Here is a 19,428-nt window from a genome sequence, read left to right as displayed (position 1 = left end):
ACACGCAAACTGCTGAAACAGTTGGCCACCTGTCTCCAGCCAGGGGTCCACACCATGGCCAAGCAAGCCTGGGACCAGAACTCTTCAGATAATTGAAGATCCCTCCAGCAACACCTGCTATTTACATGTCCCTTAATTTCATATTTAAGCAGGAAGGAAGGAGTGTGAAGCCTTTTGCTTGCTCTCTCTTGGTGTCCTGCCTTTTCTATCACACCATCATCAGAAGAATCAAAGTGAAGATGCTCCCTAATGTTGGCTGGCCATAAACAGTGGAAAGTCCCATCCTTTGTTCGTTCAGGAAAACGCTGACTGAGATGTGTGCTACAGCAGAGCAAAGTTCAACTCAAGGCCTATGATACAACAAAGCTCATTATTAAAATGTATTTGTTGTTTGAAACCACTGAGTGCAATGACAATTAAGTAAATTCTGTGAACTTTATCACACTATTCAAACTAAGTTCATTTTTCAAAAAATTTGAGAACATGAATGAGTTAGACTGAATTTTTTTTTTTGGCCATGCCGCGCCGTGCGGCTTGCGGGATCTTAGTTCCCCGACCAGGGATTGAATACGGACCCTCGGCAGTGAAATCTCAGAGTGCTAACCGCTGGACTGCCAGGGAATTCCCTCAAAATGCTTTATTTTATTTTATTTTTTAAATTTGCTTCCACCTTTTCTTTTTTGTGTCTATTTTTTAAATTTTTTATTGCAGTATAGTTGATGTACAATATTATATAAGTTGTACTACATAGTGAGTCACAATTTTTAAAGGTTATATTCAGTTTATAGTTATTACAGAATATTGTCTATATTCCTTGTGTTGTACAATATACCCTTTTTGCTTATTTATTTTATACATAATAGCTTGTACCTCTTAATCCCCTACCCCTAAGTGTCCGTCAACAGAAGAATGGATAAAGAATATGTGGTATGTATATACAATGGAATACCACTCTACCGAAAAAAAAGAATGAAATGTTGCCATTTTCAGCAACATGGATGGACTTGGAGGGTATATGATGCTTAGTGAAATAAGTCACACAGAGAAAGACAAATACTGTATGATATCACTTATATGTGGAATCTAAAAAAATAAAACAAAGTAGTGAATATAACAAGAAAGAAACAGAGTTGCAGATTTAGAGAACAAACTAGTGGTTACCAGTGGGAAGAGGGAAGGGGAGAGGGACAAGATAGACTGAATTTTTCAAAAACGCTTTCATTATGTTAAAAAGCTTTACGTAAAATGTTTACAGAAACATTACACACAGAAAATTGCACAAATCAAAGTGTACATCTAGGTGAATTTTCATGACATGAGCATACCCGGATTAGGAAAGAAAACATCACCAGCATTCCAAAAGCCTCTTCAAGTCTCCTTCCAGCAACTACCCTTCCAAGGGCAACCACTATCCTGGCCTCTAACACTGTAGATTAATTTTGTCGGCCTTTGAGCATTATATAAATGGAATCACGTAGTATTTATTGCTTTTTATGTTTGCCTTCTTTAACTGATCAGTATATTTATAACATATATCCATGTTGTTGCCTACAGCTGTAGACACTTTTCTGGCTGTTTAGTATTCCATTGGGTGAATATACCACAATTTATCCAGTCTACTGTAGATGGCCATTTGAGTTGTTTCTAGTTTTACACTATATGGAATAGTGTTGCTATAAACATTCTTGGGGAAACTATGTATGCATTTCTATAGGTAAATGCATACATAAACTAAAAAGTAAAATTACCAGCTCCCCACTTTATATATATATATATATATATTTCAATATGGTTAAATTCACCAATTCAAAGATGGACCTTTTTGCAGTTGCCTTATTATTCGTATTTACTCCTATCCCTACTTACTATACAGCACAGAACCAGAGCTGTGCTGAACGTTGCAAATGAGTCCAAAAATAAATGGATTAGGCTGTGCCTTTCTACCCAAGCAATGCTGAGGTGGGTCTCAGGCCAGACAAATGTCTCCTTGCCCTGAAGCTCACCTGTCACACACAGCGATACAGGGCTACACCTACAAAAACATTCTACATCTCTTCCAGGGCCTCTTACCCACAACTATCCTTAGGGGTAAAGAGAATAGAGGTAGCCATGATTACAGCAACGTTTTTAAAATGGCAGCACCACAAAATATACCTCCTTAGCCTGGGGAAGGCATAGTCCCTTGTTAAAGAATAACCCACTGACCAAATAAATCATGTAGGCCTTGTCTGGATCCCAGTTTGAATAACTGTAAAATAAGACAAAACATCAGGGAAATCTGAATATTGACTGGATAGTAAATGATATTATGGAGCTAATGTTAATATTTTCAGAGGTGATAATAATATTGTTTATGCTTTCTTTAAAAGAGTTATCACTTAGCAATAGATATTTAGGTATTTATAATATAAAGTCATTACAATACGATGTCTGGGATTTGCTTTAAAGTTGGGGGAATGGGGCATAGGAAGGTATGCATAGATGAATAAAATAACGGCCAGTTGTTGAGAATTGTTGAAGCTGGGTAATGGGTACATGGGGTTCACTATACTATTCCAATATTGTGTTTGAAAATTCCCATTTAAAAAAAGGCAAGAAAAAAGAAATCAGTACGAATCCCTTTATCGGCCATTTCTAACAGCAGCTTTGGGTAACAGGGCTCTGCCACTAACAAGCTGTGAGACATTGGGCAAGTCGCTCCACGTCTCGGGGACTCAGTTCACTAATCTGAAAAATGTGGCCTTTGGGTGCGATTTCTCTTGGAGTCCTAAGAAGCCAGCAGAGACCGTGGGCTTGTTGAAAGGAGCCTAAGGGCATTGGGAGACAAGGACCCAACAATCAGGGCAACGTGAACTTTAACCTCAGCTCTGACACATACGACCTGGGTCCCTCACTGCCCTCTCCATGCCTGTTTTCGTATCTATAAAAATGACATTCCTATCTCATTGGTGGGAAAATTAACAAATGTAAAGAGTCTGGCACGGTGGATGATAATAAATATGTTTCCCTTCTTAATTATTCGATTTTGCCCAGAACCAGCGATGTTCACACTGAGGACCACCCTGACACGCGACTCCTAAACCCTGGGTACAAAAGCGCAAGAAACTAACCAGCGCCCTCGCGCGCCCAGCCAGGAAACCGCCAGAGTGGTGGCCCCGCCCATTAGCGACCGCGCCTGCGCAGAGGCGCCGCCCCCGAAGTTTGTTGTTTTGTCCGGCGTCACCGACGCCTGCGGCGCCGGGAAGGCCTGGCTGCGGAGCCATGGCGGTGCGACAGGCGCTGGGCCGGGGCCTGCAGCTGGGCCGAGCGCTGCTACTGCGCTTCACGGCCAAGCCTGGCCCGACCTACGGCTGGGGGCGACCGGAGCGGCCGGGCCCCGCGGCGGGCTGGGGTCGCGGGGAGCGCCCGGGCCAGGCCGCGGGACCCGGCGCGGAGCCGCGCAGGCTCGGGCTCGGGCTTCCCGGCCGCTACCGCTTCTTCCGCCAGTCGGTGGCCGGGCTGGCGGCGCGGCTCCAGAGGCAGTTCGTGGGGCGGCCCCGGGGCGGCGCGGGCCCTTGCGGCCGGGCCGTCTTTCTGGCCTTCGGGCTGGGTCTGGGTCTCATAGAGGAGAAGCAAGCGGAGGGCCGTCGGGCGGCCTCGGCCTGTGAGGAGATCCAGGTGAGCTCTGGCTGCGGGCGGGGGCCGAAGCTGGGGCCGGAGCAGAGGCGGGCGGGAGTCAGGTTGGGGGGCGGGGCTAAGCGCGTGAGCTAAGCGTGTGGGTGTGGTGAGGGGCGGGGCTGGGAGGCATGTACTGATTTGGGGCCCTGGGTCAAGATTTATCTTTTTTTTTAAGATTTAATTGTAATATTTAACACACTCTGCTTTTTTAAAAAATTTTATTTATTTCTTTTTGGCTGTGTTGGGTCTTCGTTTCTTTTCGCGGGCTTTCTCTAGTTGTGGCGAGCGGGGGCCACTCTTCATCGCGGTGCGCGGGCCTCTCACTATCGCGGCCTCTCTTGTTGTGGAGCACAAGCTCCAGACGCGCAGGCTCAGTAGTTGTGGCTCACGGGCCCAGTTGCTCCGCGGCATGTGGGATCTTCCCAGACCAGGGCTCGAACCCGTGTCCTCTGCATCGGCAGGCAGATTCTCAACCACTGCGCCACCAGGGAAGCCCCTCAAGGTTTATCTTGGAGCTGGAATTTCTGGGCAGTCATTGGTTAAGGCTCATTTTCTTTGTTACTGATCTCCTCGTACTCGGCCAGGACCTCACTTTTGTTTTACTGTCTTCCCTTCCTCAGCATGTTTTAAAAGATATGTTAATTATAGCTCCTCTTGCACCGAGGCCAATGACTTTCCATAAGTTTTCTAAAATTTAAGGACAACTAAATCATAATAACACTTCTATTCCTGAGGTGCCTGTCATCCACAATTTATGCATGGGGAAACATACTCAGAGAGGTGAAAGGTGAAGTAACTTGCTGAAGTCACACAGCTAATAAAGGGCAGTGCCCCAAGTCTGACTTTCCAGAGCCTGTGCCCTTAAACCACTGTGCCAGCCAGGCTGCATCCAGTTTAGCCAATTAGTGACATAACTGAAGCCACAGAAAAAGCAAGAACAGCAGGAGAAAACAGCAGACCTAATGGGTTTTAGTTAACCTGCATAGAGTTATCAGAGGTGACTAGAGACACAGAGGTTCTTAGGGTTTTTAAATGTTTTAAATAGCTCAGAGAATTCTGTTTCTGCTCAACCAAAATCTGTATTTCTTCAGAGAAACAGAGCCAATAGGATGTGTTTATAAAAAGGGAGATTTATTTGAAGGAATTGGCTCTGCCGTTCTGGAGGCTGGCAAGTCCAAAATCTGCAGGGTAGGTGGGCAGGCTGGACACCCAAGGAAGAACCATTGTTGAGTTCAAGTCTGAAGGCCATCTGCTGGCAGGATCCCCTCCTCTTCCAGGGAGGTCGTTCTTCCTGGGGTTTGGAAACACTGAGTTAGTACAGCCCCTGCATTTCACAGCTTAGCGCTGAGGTCATGGAAGGTGGGGTGACTTGCCCAAGGACACAGCTGGTTGAAAACCAAGCAGTGTCTCCCATGTTTCCTGGTTTTCAGCCCAGTTCGTGTTACTCATCACCAGAGTGTCTCACATTTGTGCTGTCCCCTTTGGGGCTACAGGTGACACCTGACCTAGTCCCCAGCCTCTGTACTTGTCTTTTGCTACAGTTCAACTGGCAGAAGCCAAGGTCGGCCAACTTGACAAATCCTACTTAAAATTAGGGAGGCTGTTTTTAAACCGAGGAGCTTGACCCCCTAAGCTTACCATCCTCCATGTCCTTTCCTCACACTTCACCTTTCTGTGACTTAAAATTTTTAATTAGTTGCCAATTAATTTTAAAAATTCGGGCATTTGGCTTCTTTTGAAAGAAAATCACCAGATCTGGCAACTCTAGTGCTAAAATTCTGTATGGTGTCATACTGGGGTAGAACACTGACCAGTGCCTTTAGATGCATTTGGAAAGCATTTGGGGGGGAAAAAAAAGCCTATATAAAATAGGCAAAAGACATGAATATATATTTCACCAAGAGGAGATACAGATGCCAAATAAGCATATGAAAAGATGTTCAACATCACTAGCCACTAGGGAAATGCAAGTTAAAAATACAATGTGATATCTCTGCATACTTATTAGAACAGCTAAAATTTTAAAATTAGTGATAGTAGCAAATGCCTGTGAGGATACAGAGAAACTGGACCAATGGTGAGAATATAAAATGGTGCAGCCACTCTGGAAAATAGTCGGCTGTTTCTTACAAAGCTAAACATGTATTCGTTGTAGGACCCAGCCATTGCAGCCTTGGGCATTTACCCAGAGAAGTGAAAACTTACGTTCACACAAAAACCTGTACATGAGTAGCTGCTATGGAAAACAGTATGGCAGTTCCCCCAAAAAATTAAAAATAGAGTTACCATATCCCGGCAATTCCACTTCTGAGTATATATTCAAAAGAACTGAAAGCAGGGACTTGAACAGATACTCATACACCTACGTTCATAGCATTATTCAGAGTAGTCAAAAGATGGAAGCAACCCAAGTGTCCATCAGTGGGTGAAAAATAAGCAAAATGTGCTATATACATACAATGGAATATTATTCAGCCTTAAAAAGAGAGGAAATTCTGACACATGCAACAACGTGGAGGAGCTTGAGGACATTATGCTAAGTGATATAAGCCAGGCACAAAAAGACAAGTACTGTATGATTCCACTTATATGAGGTATTTAGTCAAATTCATAGAGATGGAAAGTGAACAAGGGCTGGGGAGAGGGGCTGGGGAGTCACTGTTTATTGGTATAGAATTTCAGTTTTGCAAGATGAAGAAAGTTCTGGAGATGGATGGTGGTGATGGCTACACAACAGTGTGACTGTACTTAGTGCCACTGAACTGCACACTTAAAATGGTTAAAATGGCCAATTATGTGTATTTTACCACAATTCTTAAGAATAATTTTTAAACACAGATGTTCACGGCAGCATCATTCATAATAGCAAAATATTAAAAACCCAAACATCCTTCGGCAGGTGAATTGTTAAACAAACCCTGGTACAGCCATACAGTGGAATACTAAGCAATAACAAGGAGTCAGCCATCGATAGGTAACAACCTCAATGAACCTCAAGGGCATTATGCTTAGTGAAAAAAAGTCAGTTCCAAAAGGTTACATCCTGTGCGATTCTATTTATATAACAGTCTTGAAATGACAAAACTGTGGAGATGGAGAACAGATCACTGGTTGCCAGGGGACTGGGATGGGTGGGGGTGGCCCAAATACAAAGAGGTGGCACAGAGGAGTCTGTGGCGACGGAACACGCTGTCTTGATTGTGGTGGTGATTGCATGTATCTGTACGGGGGATAAAATTGCATAGAGTTACACGTGCGCACGCGTGCACACATGAAAGAATGCAGGTCAGAAAAGATGGACTTCCCTGGTGGTCCAGTGGTTAAGACTCCGCGCATCCACTGCAGAGGGCGCGTGTTCCATCCCTAGTCGGGGAACTAAGAATCCGCTTGCGCGCGGCCAAAAAAGAAAAAGTGAAAACTGAGTAAGGTCTGTAGTCTAGTTAACAGTAGTGTATGTTGTCACTTTCCTGGGCTTTGTACTAGTGCTTTTTATAACATGTCACTTGTGGGAAACTGGGTGAAGGGTACACAGGACATTTTGTACTTTTTTTTTTTTGCTGCTTCCTGTGAGTGTATAATTATTTCAAAATTAAAAGTTTTAAAACATGTATCTCATTCTCAAAACCATGGTTGCTAAAGGATTACTCTACAAGATATTGCTTCCACTCCACAGAGTTTGGAAACTAGTTGGCAAGGCAAGACAGACTTTCGTTTTTAAAAAACATTAGAAGTTATCATACGAGGTGTGTTAGCTCATAGGTTCTCAGTGCTTTAGGAATCCTCCAGGAGGAAAGGTTGCTGTGGGCTGGCGGTCAGGACTGGTTATAGGGGAAGCAGAAGCTTGAGTTCGGACTTGATGGATGAGTAAGGATGAGCAGGTAGAGTGAAGACAATAAAAATAGGGGGCGGGGGAGGGGAATAGTTTGAGCAAAGGTTCAGGGAGAGGCATGTGAGAGACCAGCACGGACAGTGCAGACCAGCCTGCAGAACAATTTTCCCATGTAGCAAGTACCAGGACAAGGTACCGAATAACCTATCAGGTTCTTGAACCTGATGAGTGACACGTGAAAGCAGTGTGGTTTCATCCGGCTCAGAAGCAGGTGAAGGGAGGACGTGAGTGGGAGAGTCTGGAGCTGAGTGACTAACCATGAAGAGGGAGGGGTCAGCAGGTCAGATGGGATTTGAGGGGGAAGGCAGAGTTTGGGTGACTGCAGAAATGATGTCACCTGCCTGGAGTAGGCAAGAACCCCGATTTGGGGGAAATAGCCTCGATCCCAGTGCATCCCCACAGCACCTGCATTTCCATCTATGTCCCTCCGAACTCTTGTATTCTTGTTTCCTTTCTGCAAACAGAATGGCCCACCAGATTCCTAAGAGGTAGAGACAGGAAGACAGATGTATGGTCAGGCCACTCAAGATGGCCGTCCTCTTGCTCTCTGTACATCCCCTGCTGGACCAGTCCCTGCTTCACTTACATCCTACTCACCGGAAGGTGCTTGCCCCCTGCCCCAGCTAGTGATTGTTCTAAGCCCTAGGCCAAAACAGCTCCACCTGCTAGTTTATTAAAGGGAAACATCTGTCCTCTTGATGGTCATTAACGTGAGGGGCTGTGAGGGACGTGCCCCAGCCGCCGGTTTCCCTGGTAACTGATGAGCCAACCTGATACCAATTTCCCTATAAATGGTAGCCTCCTTCTCCCCCGACTAGTGAAGATTAGTGAAGATTGCCGCCATGTCCTGCCTGCTGTCTGCCACACACGTTGGGATGTTGCTCCAGGACCTTATGCTGCAGACGTGTAAGATGCCCCGTCCAATAAACCATTGATGCCTTTGTCACTGTCTCCAGGCTCTTTCTTCAGTCGTCTCAAGGCTGGGCAGATACAAGGCTTGCAGGCCTGTGGGCTGCAGCCCAACAACAGGACCTGATGACTCGGCTCCAGGGAGCCCCCTTATTTTACCCCCTGGCCTGCAAAAGCAGCCTGAGGTCATTCCCAAGTGGGAGGGGTGGCTGCCGACCACATGCTTCTGCCCATACTCAGTTCTTGGTAACCGTCCAATACCTGCCTGCCGAGGTCTTTGCAGAAGGAGCCGTCTCCATAATCAGAAACCCCCAAGCTTCTGCTGGGAGCTTGACAGGCAGCAAAGGAGTGATGTGACCGTTGCAGAATTTGAGAGTTCTGACCTCTTAACTAATTCATGTTCTGTGTTGGGCTGTCTCGGTGACTGCAGTGAAGTGACACTTCGAGAAAAATTATTCTGAGTAATGAGAGAGAAAGCAGGATGGCCTGAGCCCAGGACGAGCAGTGAAACCCAACTTGGTTGTGTTTTTATTGGCTCTTGGTCTTGTCAGTGGAGAGCTCGCCTCACTGTACCTCCGCATCCCTTCACTGAAGCCTTACTGGGCTCCCTGGCTCACGGTGCCTGCTTTTTTTCTTCACAGGCAGTTTTCACCCAGAAAAACAAGCTGCTCCCTGACCCATTGGACGCTAGACGCTGGCAGGGTTTCCGGCTGGAGGAGTATCTGATCGGGAAGTCCATTGGCAAGGGCTGCAGTGCCGCTGTCTATGAGGCCACCATGCCTGTGTTGCCCCAGAACCAGCAGGTGGCAGGGAGTATCGGGCTTCTTCCAGGGAGAGGCCCAGAGATCATTCCACGAGGAGAAGAGGAGCAAGCCCCACTGGCCCCTGCCTTTCCCTTGGCCATCAAGATGATGTGGAACATCTCGGTAAGAGTGGGGCCTTCCATCTTTAAAGTCGGCGTTTCTCAAAATGCCCATCTTCGGGGAACCTCACGGCGCTTTTTCCCAGGCAGTAGATAGGAAACAACACAGATTCTCCACAGTACAGGTGCCTCACGCTCTTGCACAAGAGTCTGAAGCAGCATGTCCCAGACTGTAATATGTCCACACATCACCTGGGGTCAGGTTAGAAGGCAGATAGATCCTGGGCAGCTGCTGCGGCGTGAAGCCTGAGACTCCCACCCGACCCCCGCCACTAACGAGCCCCCAGGCAATGCCCATGCTGCTGGGCCGTGAGCCACACTGAGTAGCAAGTTCCTAAAGTGTCCAGGCCGATCAGTTGATTTCAGGGCTGCAGTCTGCACCGGCCTCTCTCTCCCTGACCTGCCACGCTGGGCACGAGGGGCCGCACGCCTCCCACCGCCCCTGCAGACCCAAGGCTGGCTTGTCGCCTCTCTGCTCTCAACTCTTGCAGAACTCGACACTTTGGGAAGTTGAGTATTTTTCCCACCTGAAAACAAAGACTTCTGTCCATTTAGAGTAATTTTTCTTGCCATTACATGGGGGGGGTGGGAGGAGAGGTTAGGAAATTCATCAAGACCTGATGCGTTTCCTCCTGCCCAGAGCATCTTTCCAAGGCTAAGGTGGGACACAGCCCCACAGCTCATGCTGGACACTGAAGGATGCAGGTTCAGGTTTCGATCTGGGGAATGGAGGTTATTAGACTATACTTCCACGCTGGGCTGATAGCTAACAAGTAGCCAAATCCTCGACCTAGGAAACATCCAGTCTTAGTATCAAAACTCCCACTGGTTGGGGCACGACAGCAAATGCATTCACAAAAGCTAAAAGACTTGATTCTTAAAGGATTCTTGACAGGTTTCACAAGTCCTGAGAGCTGTTCATAATGAAATGAGGGAAATAAGGTGCTTTTCCTTGTTTTGTGTTTTTTACTGGGTGATGAAGAGGGCTGTTCTGTGATTCGGCACGAGTTTATCCAGCGGGGGCTTGTCAGGCTGGGCCTGTCTGCTGAAGGGAGCCTGCGAGGGTGAGCGTTAGTGCTCGGTGGTCAGGTTTGAGCCTGGTGGTGACCGGAGGCACCTATGGCAGGAAGGAGGGCCCCTGCCTTGATCATCTTGACACCTCCTCCTGCCGTGGGCACCTGAGCTGTCAAAGAGTGTGAGGTGTGGGGAGCGTCCTCTGGGTTGGCATGGATGGCATCTCTGCCCTCTCTCTCCCAGGAGACACTCAACTTGGCCTCCCACTTCAGAGAGGTTATCTCAGCTTGAAGGTCAAAACCAATTCTAGGCAGTAGCTGTCCTGGTCCAGGTTATAAGGAGGGCCTGGACTTGCTTGGGCCTGTGTAACCCTGGATCCATTACGGATGTGTTCCAGGCGGGCTCATCCAGCGAAGCCATCTTTAGCACAATGAGCCAGGAGCTCGTCCCAGCCAGTCGAGTGGCCTTGGCCGGGGAGTATGGAGCAGTCGCTCACAGGTAAGCACCCATCTGCCCACCACACAGAGCAGAATCCCCACCTGTGCCCTCACCGCTCAGCACAGTGTCTGACACGACACACAGTAGATAATAAATTCTCACTGAATGGTGTAGTCAGTGATGGATTTTCAGTTGGTGGATAATTGGGAAAGACTGTAGACGGTCTGACTCTGGTGGAAGATGCAGGTGGCCGACTCACGCTGGAGTAGGGAGAGAAGGCCGTCCAAAGCTGCCCAGTTCAGAACCATGGGAAATGGATCTGGTTTCTGATGCCTAAGTAATGCCCAGGTGGAAACAAATCGAACTGTGTCCCCAGCGGAGGCAACACTCACTTCACGAACAGCTGCCGTGACCCGATAGTGCCAAGAGATTTTTTTTTAATGGCCTGTTCTCCATGTGACAGAGGAGCCTGAGAAGTCGGGAGCAGAGTCTAGCGTGGTAAGTGCTAGAATAGCGTACGCTCAGGTGCTGAGGGAGCCCAGAGGTGCGTGTGTTGCAGGGGTTCGGGGCCATTCAGAAAGGCCTCTTGAAGGGACAGTTTGTTCTGCCTCTTGGAAGATGGATAGCCATTAGCTAGGCAGAGAAGTAGGAAAAGAGGCTCCCTCCACAGAGGGAAGAGTCTGGATGGCAGCCGAAGCTCACCTTGGCTTTGCAAACCCACAGGTTGTAAAAGATAATACTTGTGCCAGAGGAGACGCTGTGCTCCCTTTAGTATTTGTAGACCCCCAGGAAGAGGTGGCCCGCTGCGTTTTTCGTGACTTACTAGAGGGTTGGTCTGTAGATCAGAAGCAAGAAGGTGGAAATGGGGACTTAAGGAAACATACGTGGAAGACCCCTTCCAGGGCTTGGAAGGCTCTAGTGTGACTGACGGTCGGTGCAGGCCTAGGGAAGTAGCTGCTTGGTGGACTTAGCCCTGGCCTCCTCTTCTCCGGATTCCTTTGTAGGGAAGGGTGGGTGTCAGCTGGTTCCTAGGGTCTAACTTTATCCTCTGGTGCTTCCTTTTGTGGTGGAAGCGTCAGCCAGCTGACATGGTGCTGCCGTGCAGACCTGTCACTCTCCAGTATTCTACCCACTTTAGTTTTTTCACAGCATTTATCTCCATCTGTGCTTAAATCGTAGATGTCTTTGTCTTATTTATTCATCGTCTCTGTGGCTGCACTGAAAGCTCTCTGAGGGCAGGGCTTTTATGTTTGTTTACTGTGTACACCCAACAGCTCAGTGAATGTCTGCGGAATGATTAGATGAATATGGCAGAAGGTCTGTTACCTAAAGTACTGATGACATCAACTCTGTCTCAGGAGAAAGACTCCAAGACCCTGAGAGCACTGGGTGGATTTCTTCTTAGCCTTGCTCCTCTAGGGACCTCAGACTCAGCCCTTGTGATCTGCTCCTGGGGCTGCTTCTCCCACCTGATTTCTGATCTTCTCCCGTTCACACCCTATGCTCCACCGTGGTGAATTCATATGCCCTTACCAGATGCACACAGGCCTCTTGTGTGTGCAGTTAGACACACACACACACACACCACACACACACGCACGCGCACACACACACACACACTCCGGTCCTGCTCCAGTTCTATATACACACACAAACACACAACACACACAAACACACATGCGCGTCTCCCCAGCACAGCCACACGCCTCCTCTGGGCTCTCGTGACAACCAGGCAGCGCTTTCCCACTGTGGCACTGACAGCCTTGTGCTGTGATCGTGACTCTCCCACTGGCCCTAATGGCCCCAGGCTAAGAACAAGGCTTTGATTCCTTTGATCGCCTAGGACAGGGGCCCATTTGGGTGGAGTCCAGAGGAGCTGTACGAGGCCACATGATGGACTGGCTTCAAAGCTCAGAACTGAGGCAGCTCTGAAGACAGAGCATGTGTCGAACTCTCTGTGTTGTCTTGATGTCTCTGGGCTTCTGCTCCATCCTCCTCCTCTGCCACCCAGCGTCCTTATTTCCTACCCATGGCTACACCTCTGGCTTCCCTCAGGCCTCAAGTTCATGTGCCCAAAGCACAGTGAGGGCAAACAATAGTGAAACATCGAGTTTGGAGCAGAGAAAGATTTATTGCAGGGCCATGCAAGAAGGATGGCTCATGCCCAAAAAACCCCCGAACTCCCCCAAGGGTTTCAGCAAAGCGTTTTTAAAGGCCAGGGGAGGGGAGGGGAAGGGGGTCACAGGGTATGTGATTGGCTTGTGCACAGTTCTCTGACTGGTTGATGGTGAGGTGACAGGGTGGTGTCACAGGGGTTAACATTATCAATCCTTAGGCGCCAGTAGGTCTGGGGGCCATGAGCCCGTGGTCGTCAAGTAGTTAGCATCTTCCATTTGGTGGGGGGTTGTCACATCTGTAAAACAGCTCAGGAATGTGCATCAGATACTGTTATCCAGGTACTCTGGAGAGGAGCTAAAGCAGAGGATACAGGGGAAGGCCCCGTAGGGTCCTGCTCTGTAACAGCATCCTTTCACCCTCAGCTCTATTGCTGACTGCCCGGGTACTGCCACGTTTCTTCACTCACTCACTCACTCACTCCACAAAGAGAGACTCTCCCCTTTTCCTGCCAGCCACTGGGCCTCAGACATGACTGCAGGCTTGTTGCCCTTGGGGTAGGTGCTCACCCTTAGTCCCAGCAGCTCTGAGCCAGGGGCAGGTGGTTTTGCAGCCCTGCTCATGCAATCCCAAACGTGGCCATTGTGTCTGAGCGGTAGGTGTGGGCATGGCAGCAGGTGACATCCTCTACTATGAACTGCATGTGTATCCATTCACTCAAAGGTTTATTGGGCTCATACTCCATGCCAAGTGTTATGCTAGAACTTGGAATCGAGGAGATTCTAGGTCCTTTACAAGCATTAACAACTTCTTGAGGTATGTTACCGCCTTATCCCCCTTTTGCATTTGAGACTGAGCCCAGAGAAGTTAAGCAACTTGGCAAGGACTTGGAGTGGCAGGGGTGGGATTCAATCCCAGGCAGTCTGATTCCAGGGTCTCCTCCACTGTGTTCTGCCACCTGGGATGGATAGACAGTGGATGGACTGGTGGAGTCACTGAATGCAATGAGTCATTGTGGGTTTTCCTTCCAAAACCAGGCTCTGCACCTGGGGCAGAGTTGATACGAGGAGCTGGGCACATAAATGCATGTCAGTATTGAATGTGGCCTTAGACTGTTATATTTCCAAGTGTCATATCTGCTACTGGCCTCATGTTTGTCCCACTTGGCTGAAAAAGAAGATCCAAGGGGGGTCCCAAGCAGCTGGCCGCACACCCCAACGTCATCCGCGTCTTCCGTGCCTTCACGTCGTCTGTGCCACTGCTGCCAGGGGCCCTGCTCGACTACCCTGACGTGCTGCCCCCGCGCCTTCACCCCGAAGGCCTGGGCCACGGGCGGACACTCTTCCTTGTGATGAAGAAGTAAGTGTCGGGTGTGGCAGGCCCTGTAGTGAGCAGCATGCCTGGAGCCCGGGGTTGCAGGGAAGAGGGATCCCCACCCTCTGGGAGGCCAGTTGTCCCTTTAGGACAACTTTTCATGAAAACAGAAACACGTGTTGAGTCAGAACATACTTTTCCCCTAGTGCTGTTAGTACCTCTGGCTATTGCCCCCTCTATGCTCACCTCACCTGGTTTCTTAACATAAACTGTTCTCCTTCCTCCGTCCCTGCACCCCTGGCATTGCCGTATGGGTTTTTAAGGAAAGAAGCATCTGTACTGTTACTTTTAATATGTGAGGCCCCAGCTCTTACTTCCTAATTTCAAGATGGTGGGTGGGAACAGAAAGGATACTTGGGGAAAGAAGAAATCAAAATATTCAGGAAGAAGAGGAGGGGCTCCCCTGGTGGCCCAGAGGTTAAGAATCCGCCTGCCAATGCAGGGGACATGGGTTCGAGCCCTGGTCCGGGAAGATCCCACGTGCCACGGAGCAACTAAGCCCGTGTGCCACAGCTGCCGAGCCTGAGCTCTAGAGCCCACGAGCCACAACTACTGAGCTTACGCTCTAGAGCCTGCGAGCCACAACTACTGAAGCCCGCACGCCTAGAGCCTGTGCTCCGCAGCGAGAGGCCACCACAATGAGACCCACGCACTGCAATGAAGAGTAGCCCCCGCTTGCCGCAACTAGAGAAAGTCCGTGTGCAGCAACAAAGATCCAACACAGCCAAAAATAAATAAATAAAAGATAAATAAATTAAAAAAAAAAAAGAGGAAAGGCCATCACTCTAATAGGAAATAAGGGGCTCGGGATCCTTGGTGCACAGTAGCCGAGGCCCTGTTGCCCTCTCTGCCAGCTACTCCTGTACCCTGCGCCAGTATCTTCGTGGGAACAGCCCGAGCCCCCGCCTGGCCACCATGATGACTCTGCAGCTCCTGGAAGGGGTGGCTCACCTGGTGCAGCAGGGCGTCGCACACAGAGACCTGAAATCCGACAACGTCCTCGTGGAGCCAGACGCAGGTAGTTGCCCCGCTGCACCTCCAGGCGGTCCAGGGCACACTGGACTTTAGGTCTGGGGACGTTTAGGAGCCTTTGGGTCTTTTTTGATTTTTATGTTCTAAGTTGTTGTGTCTTAGCTCTGTACACAAGAGATGAGCACTCCCTCCTTCAAGATGGAGGTTTTTGTTCTCTGTGTAGGACCCGTGGAGTGGTGGTTAACGGTTCCCAGGTTCCTTTCGGTTGTCCACTTACAGAACAGAAACCTCAGTGGTAGACATTTTCTTGAATAAAGTGAAAGAGAGGTAGACTTTAGCTTAATATAAGAAAGAATTTTCAAACAGTGAGCACTACTTGAATGTCAGCCCAGCTGCCCCTGGCAGTGAGCTCCCCGTCACTGTAAGCACTCAAGTGAAGCTGGATGGTCACTTGCCTGGGGATCCTGTAAAAGAGAGCCATACCGCTGGTCAATTTTGAACTAGAAGATTTGAGATAATTAAATATGCAATTCTAGAGGAACTGGCTTTTTAAAGGAAGTCTGTATGAATCCTTTTACAAATAATTCATAACGCACCTATTTTTTAGGTTTGGATTTGAGGTTTCAAGTTCAAAGGCTCTTGGCGGACATTTGAGCCAGCACCACCTGATCAGTAAAACAAGAGCTGCTCCTTCGATCTTGGGAGAGCTCCAATTACTAGATTATTTAGATTGGGACAAATTTTATCCCGTTCTTTGCTTGGGGATCTTGATTTCCTAGAGGCACATCTGTACTTGTGTGGCTGGCCCCGCTCAGCTCTCCGGCGAGTGGGCAGCTGTCCAGGCCTTGCTGGCCTGTGCTCCTGGGTCAACACGGAGTCCCTGTGAGCCCCTCGTACCCACATCCAGAGGGTGGCTTTAGTGGAAACATAGGACCTCAGGCGGGGGCGGGGTTGGTGGGGGAGACTCGGCCACGCACCTCTGCCTGTCTGTCTGCAGACGGCTGCCCCTGGTTGGTGATCACAGACTTCGGCTGCTGCCTGGCTGATGAGCGCGTCGGCCTGCAGTTGCCTTTCACCAGTTGGTATGTGGACCGTGGTGGAAACGGCTGCCTGATGGCCCCTGAGGTGAGTCCTGCTGAGCATGTCGGGTGCCGTCAGCAGAGCCTCTCCCACCAGGTTTCCTGTTTACTCAACACTTTCATCTCTGACCCACAATGTATCAGAAGTCCCTTCCCTGCCTCTTTGCTTAAATCTGGATCTGTCTGATGTTCCAGGAGATGTGCGTTTTGTCAGCCCAAAGCAGAGCTGAGCAGATTCTCCTGCATCTGAGCTATGGTTCCCTCAGGTTCTGGGTTCCCTGGGACAGAGTTCAGATTAGTCTGTGAGTTGGGTGCTGTGCAGGAGCATGAATAGTTAGAAGTACCAGCAGCATGAGTGCTCACCGGTTGCTTTCTGAGCAGGTGTCCACAGCCTGCCCTGGCCCCCGGGCAGTGATCGACTACAGCAAGGCTGATGCCTGGGCGGTGGGAGCACTCGCCTACGAAATCTTCGGGCTCCCCAATCCCTTTTACGGCCAGGGCAGGGCCCACCTTGAAAGCCGCAGTTACCAAGAAGCTCAGCTGCCAGCACTGCCCGAGTCGGTGCCTCCGGAGGTGAGACAGCTGGTGAGGTCGCTGCTCCAGCGAGACGCCAGCAAGGTGAGGCCATCCCCAGGTTTACAGGGATTGTGTGGATGGAAACCTCGGTTCATGTTCCAGAGTAAAGGTCAGGGTTGGGCAAGCACTAGAGTGACAGGCGGCTCCTCTGTCTTACAAAGGTAAAGGCCAAGTATAGGAGACTTGCATATAGATAGGAGTACGGGAGCTGGCCACCAAATTAGTCAGGATTCCAGCAGTTCAACTCCTCTTGGTTTTAGTTGCTTAAAGTTACTCAGAGGGAAAGAGATGCAGTTTTAAGAAATGTTTAATGAAGATGTAGCTTAAAGAATCAGCTGAGATCTAATCAGACAGATGTGATGACGTCTCCTAAGAGATCTGTACATTGTGAAATTACTACAAAGGCTAACATATTTGAAACCTGGATTGGAGTGGCAGGTCCGGTTGAGGTGGCATGTTTAGTGGCAACAGCCTGGACAGACCAGGGCTCAAACTCCTGTCCTACCACTTACCCCTCACCGTGTGCGGCAGGCTGTCACGGTCACGGTAGGTGCTCGCTGCTGCCCGTCATTAAGTCATGACAACTCCCCTCACCCCAGACACGGCTCCTGGGCCTTCCAGGGTGGGGAGGCTCTTCCAGCAATGCACACTGCCCCCCGCCCCCCACCAATTTGTACCCATGGAAAAGCCAGGAGTGTGTGTCAGGTGAGTGCAGGGCATTGTAGGAGAGAGAAGGGTGGAGAAGAATTTGCTCGGGGTCAGAGAAGGGAAGGCCCTGCAACGAGGATGCATTAACAAAGCAGGCTGTGGGTGAAGACTTTGTCACAGGTTCTAAGCATCAGCTTCCCTTCCTGTTACAGAGGCCATCTGCCCGAGTAGCTGCTAACCTGCTTCATTTAAGCCTCTGGGGTGAACGTACTCTAGCCCTGAAGGACCTGAAACCAGACAAGATGATTGGCTGGCTCCTCCAACAGTCAGCCGCCACTCTGCTGGCCAACAGGCTTGCAGAGAAGAACTGTGTGGAAACAAGAATGAAGATGTTATTCCTGGCCAACCTGGAGTATGAAGCGCTGAGTCAGGCAGCCCTCCTCCTCTGCTCGTGGAGGGCGGCCCTGTGATAGCTGATGGAGCTGGTGAATGAATTACTAAAAGAACTTCCAGTATCTGTGTCGTGATGGTCTGTGAATGCTGAGGGAGGGGCTCCTAGGTGAGGGGTGTGGGAGTCGGTCAGGAGAAAAGATGGTGCAGGGTGGGCCAGCCAGCCAGAGAGGAGGCCTCGGGTTTGGCAAGCGGAAGGAACAGCTCGAGTTCACAGTCTAGCTGCTGACTCGCTCAAGCAGTGTGATTTTGATGCATCATATAACCTGTGTGGACTGAAGTTCTCTTACCTCTAAAATGAAGAAACTGGCCTGGATAGAGGTCGGCAAACTTTGTCTGTAGAGGGCCAGTACTCAGGCTGTTGCAGCTACTCAACTCTGCCATTGCAGCGCAAAGGCAGCCTTAAATACGTAAGCAAGTCAGTGTGGCGGCTTCCCAATAAAGCTTCATTTAGGGACACTGAGATTTGGATTTCACGTGTCACTAAATAGTCTCAATTGTTTCCAACCACTTGAACGTAAAAACTGTTCTTAGCTTGCAGGCCTACAAAAAACAGGCAGCAGGCCAGACTGACCCACAGGCCAAGTTTGCCAACCCCTCGTCTGGACGAATTCAGGGGGCCTAACTAACTCTAAAAAGAAACGCTGGCTAATCCCCAGGCCCCTCTGTGTATCAGCGCTAAATATGTGACTAGCTCTCTGCGTACAAATCCAAAGGAATGAGCCCGCTGTCCCAGGCAAGGGGCTACTCAGGTGTAAGCTGCTGACCAAAAAGTCCCACCTTAAGCTCGTGTCCTATCTTCACAGACCTCTGAAAAGTTAGTGACCGAGCAGGTGAGGCCGAGCTGAGGCGGGTCAGACCTGCGTTCCACGTTAGAGTCTGCACGTTACCTGCGCTAAGGCAAACGTTCGCACAGGTCAGGGTATGCAGGTATCAGAGTGAAAAACGCTGAAGTGAGGCCTGAGATGTGGGAGCCTCTGCACGTCAGTCACGCGTCCTGGAACAGCTCTGAGGGTGCTCTGGAGGAAGCATCGCCACGGAGCTCGTCCAGCTACTGAATTGAGTCTAGCGGAGCTAACGTGACTGATGAAATGGGAATTAACAGTACAGTGTTTTAAACTTGCTAATTCTCCCCTTCTGACGAGTGTTTCTTACAGGAATTGTGAAGAATTAAATGCATATTTACAACTGCAGAACATGTATGTGCCTGGAACTGAATACTTGGCTCTAAGAGTGATTCTTATGCCACAAAGACAAGAAACGATCAATGACGGGGAAGGGGTTTTACATACAACTTTACACATGCTTTTTAGGAACACAACTATTGCCTAAAGCAAGGTGAACATAATTTAAGGTTCTTTTCAACCAAGCAGTTCTATAATTCT

At 49.2% G+C, this 19,428-nt stretch overlaps 1 protein-coding gene across 2 annotated transcripts; it reads left to right on the top strand.

Moving 5' to 3' along the window:
- The first annotated feature begins 3,209 nt into the window (after positions 1 to 3,209).
- Positions 3,210 to 19,253, top strand: PINK1 (PTEN induced kinase 1). Of its 2 annotated transcripts, none has more exons than XM_082863558.1 (8): positions 3,210 to 3,657; positions 9,097 to 9,381; positions 10,789 to 10,889; positions 14,124 to 14,303; positions 15,173 to 15,336; positions 16,288 to 16,415; positions 16,751 to 16,987; positions 17,806 to 19,253. In XM_082863558.1, exons 1-8 carry the CDS (start codon positions 3,262 to 3,264, stop codon positions 18,061 to 18,063), a joined length of 1,749 nt encoding a protein of 582 aa, XP_082719684.1. In that variant the 5' UTR covers positions 3,210 to 3,261; the 3' UTR covers positions 18,064 to 19,253. The 2 variants fall into 2 exon arrangements, with proteins under 2 accessions (XP_082719684.1, XP_082719683.1); XM_082863557.1 differs by having other exon boundaries at positions 14,121 to 14,303.
- Positions 19,254 to 19,428: the final 175 nt, after the last annotated feature.

Source organism: Leucopleurus acutus (genome assembly GCF_964270905.1).
Source record: "Leucopleurus acutus genome assembly, chromosome: 2".
In the NCBI taxonomy this organism is placed as follows: domain Eukaryota; kingdom Metazoa; phylum Chordata; class Mammalia; order Artiodactyla; family Delphinidae; genus Leucopleurus; species Leucopleurus acutus.
The sequence above is the reverse complement of the archived record's forward strand: the minus strand, read 5'-3'. Positions and strand labels throughout refer to the sequence as shown.

Bases quoted from the DNA above. Each gene is read 5' to 3' on its own strand.
- PINK1 (XM_082863557.1), top strand. From the start codon at position 3,262: ATGGCGGTGCGACAGGCGCTGGGCCGGGGCCTGCAGCTGGGCCGAGCG. The intron at 10,890-14,120 runs GTAAGCACCCAT...TGGCTGAAAAAG, and splicing joins TATGGAGCAGTCGCTCACAG to AAGATCCAAGGGGGGTCCCA. The intron at 16,988-17,805 runs GTGAGGCCATCC...TTCCTGTTACAG, and splicing joins TCCAGCGAGACGCCAGCAAG to AGGCCATCTGCCCGAGTAGC.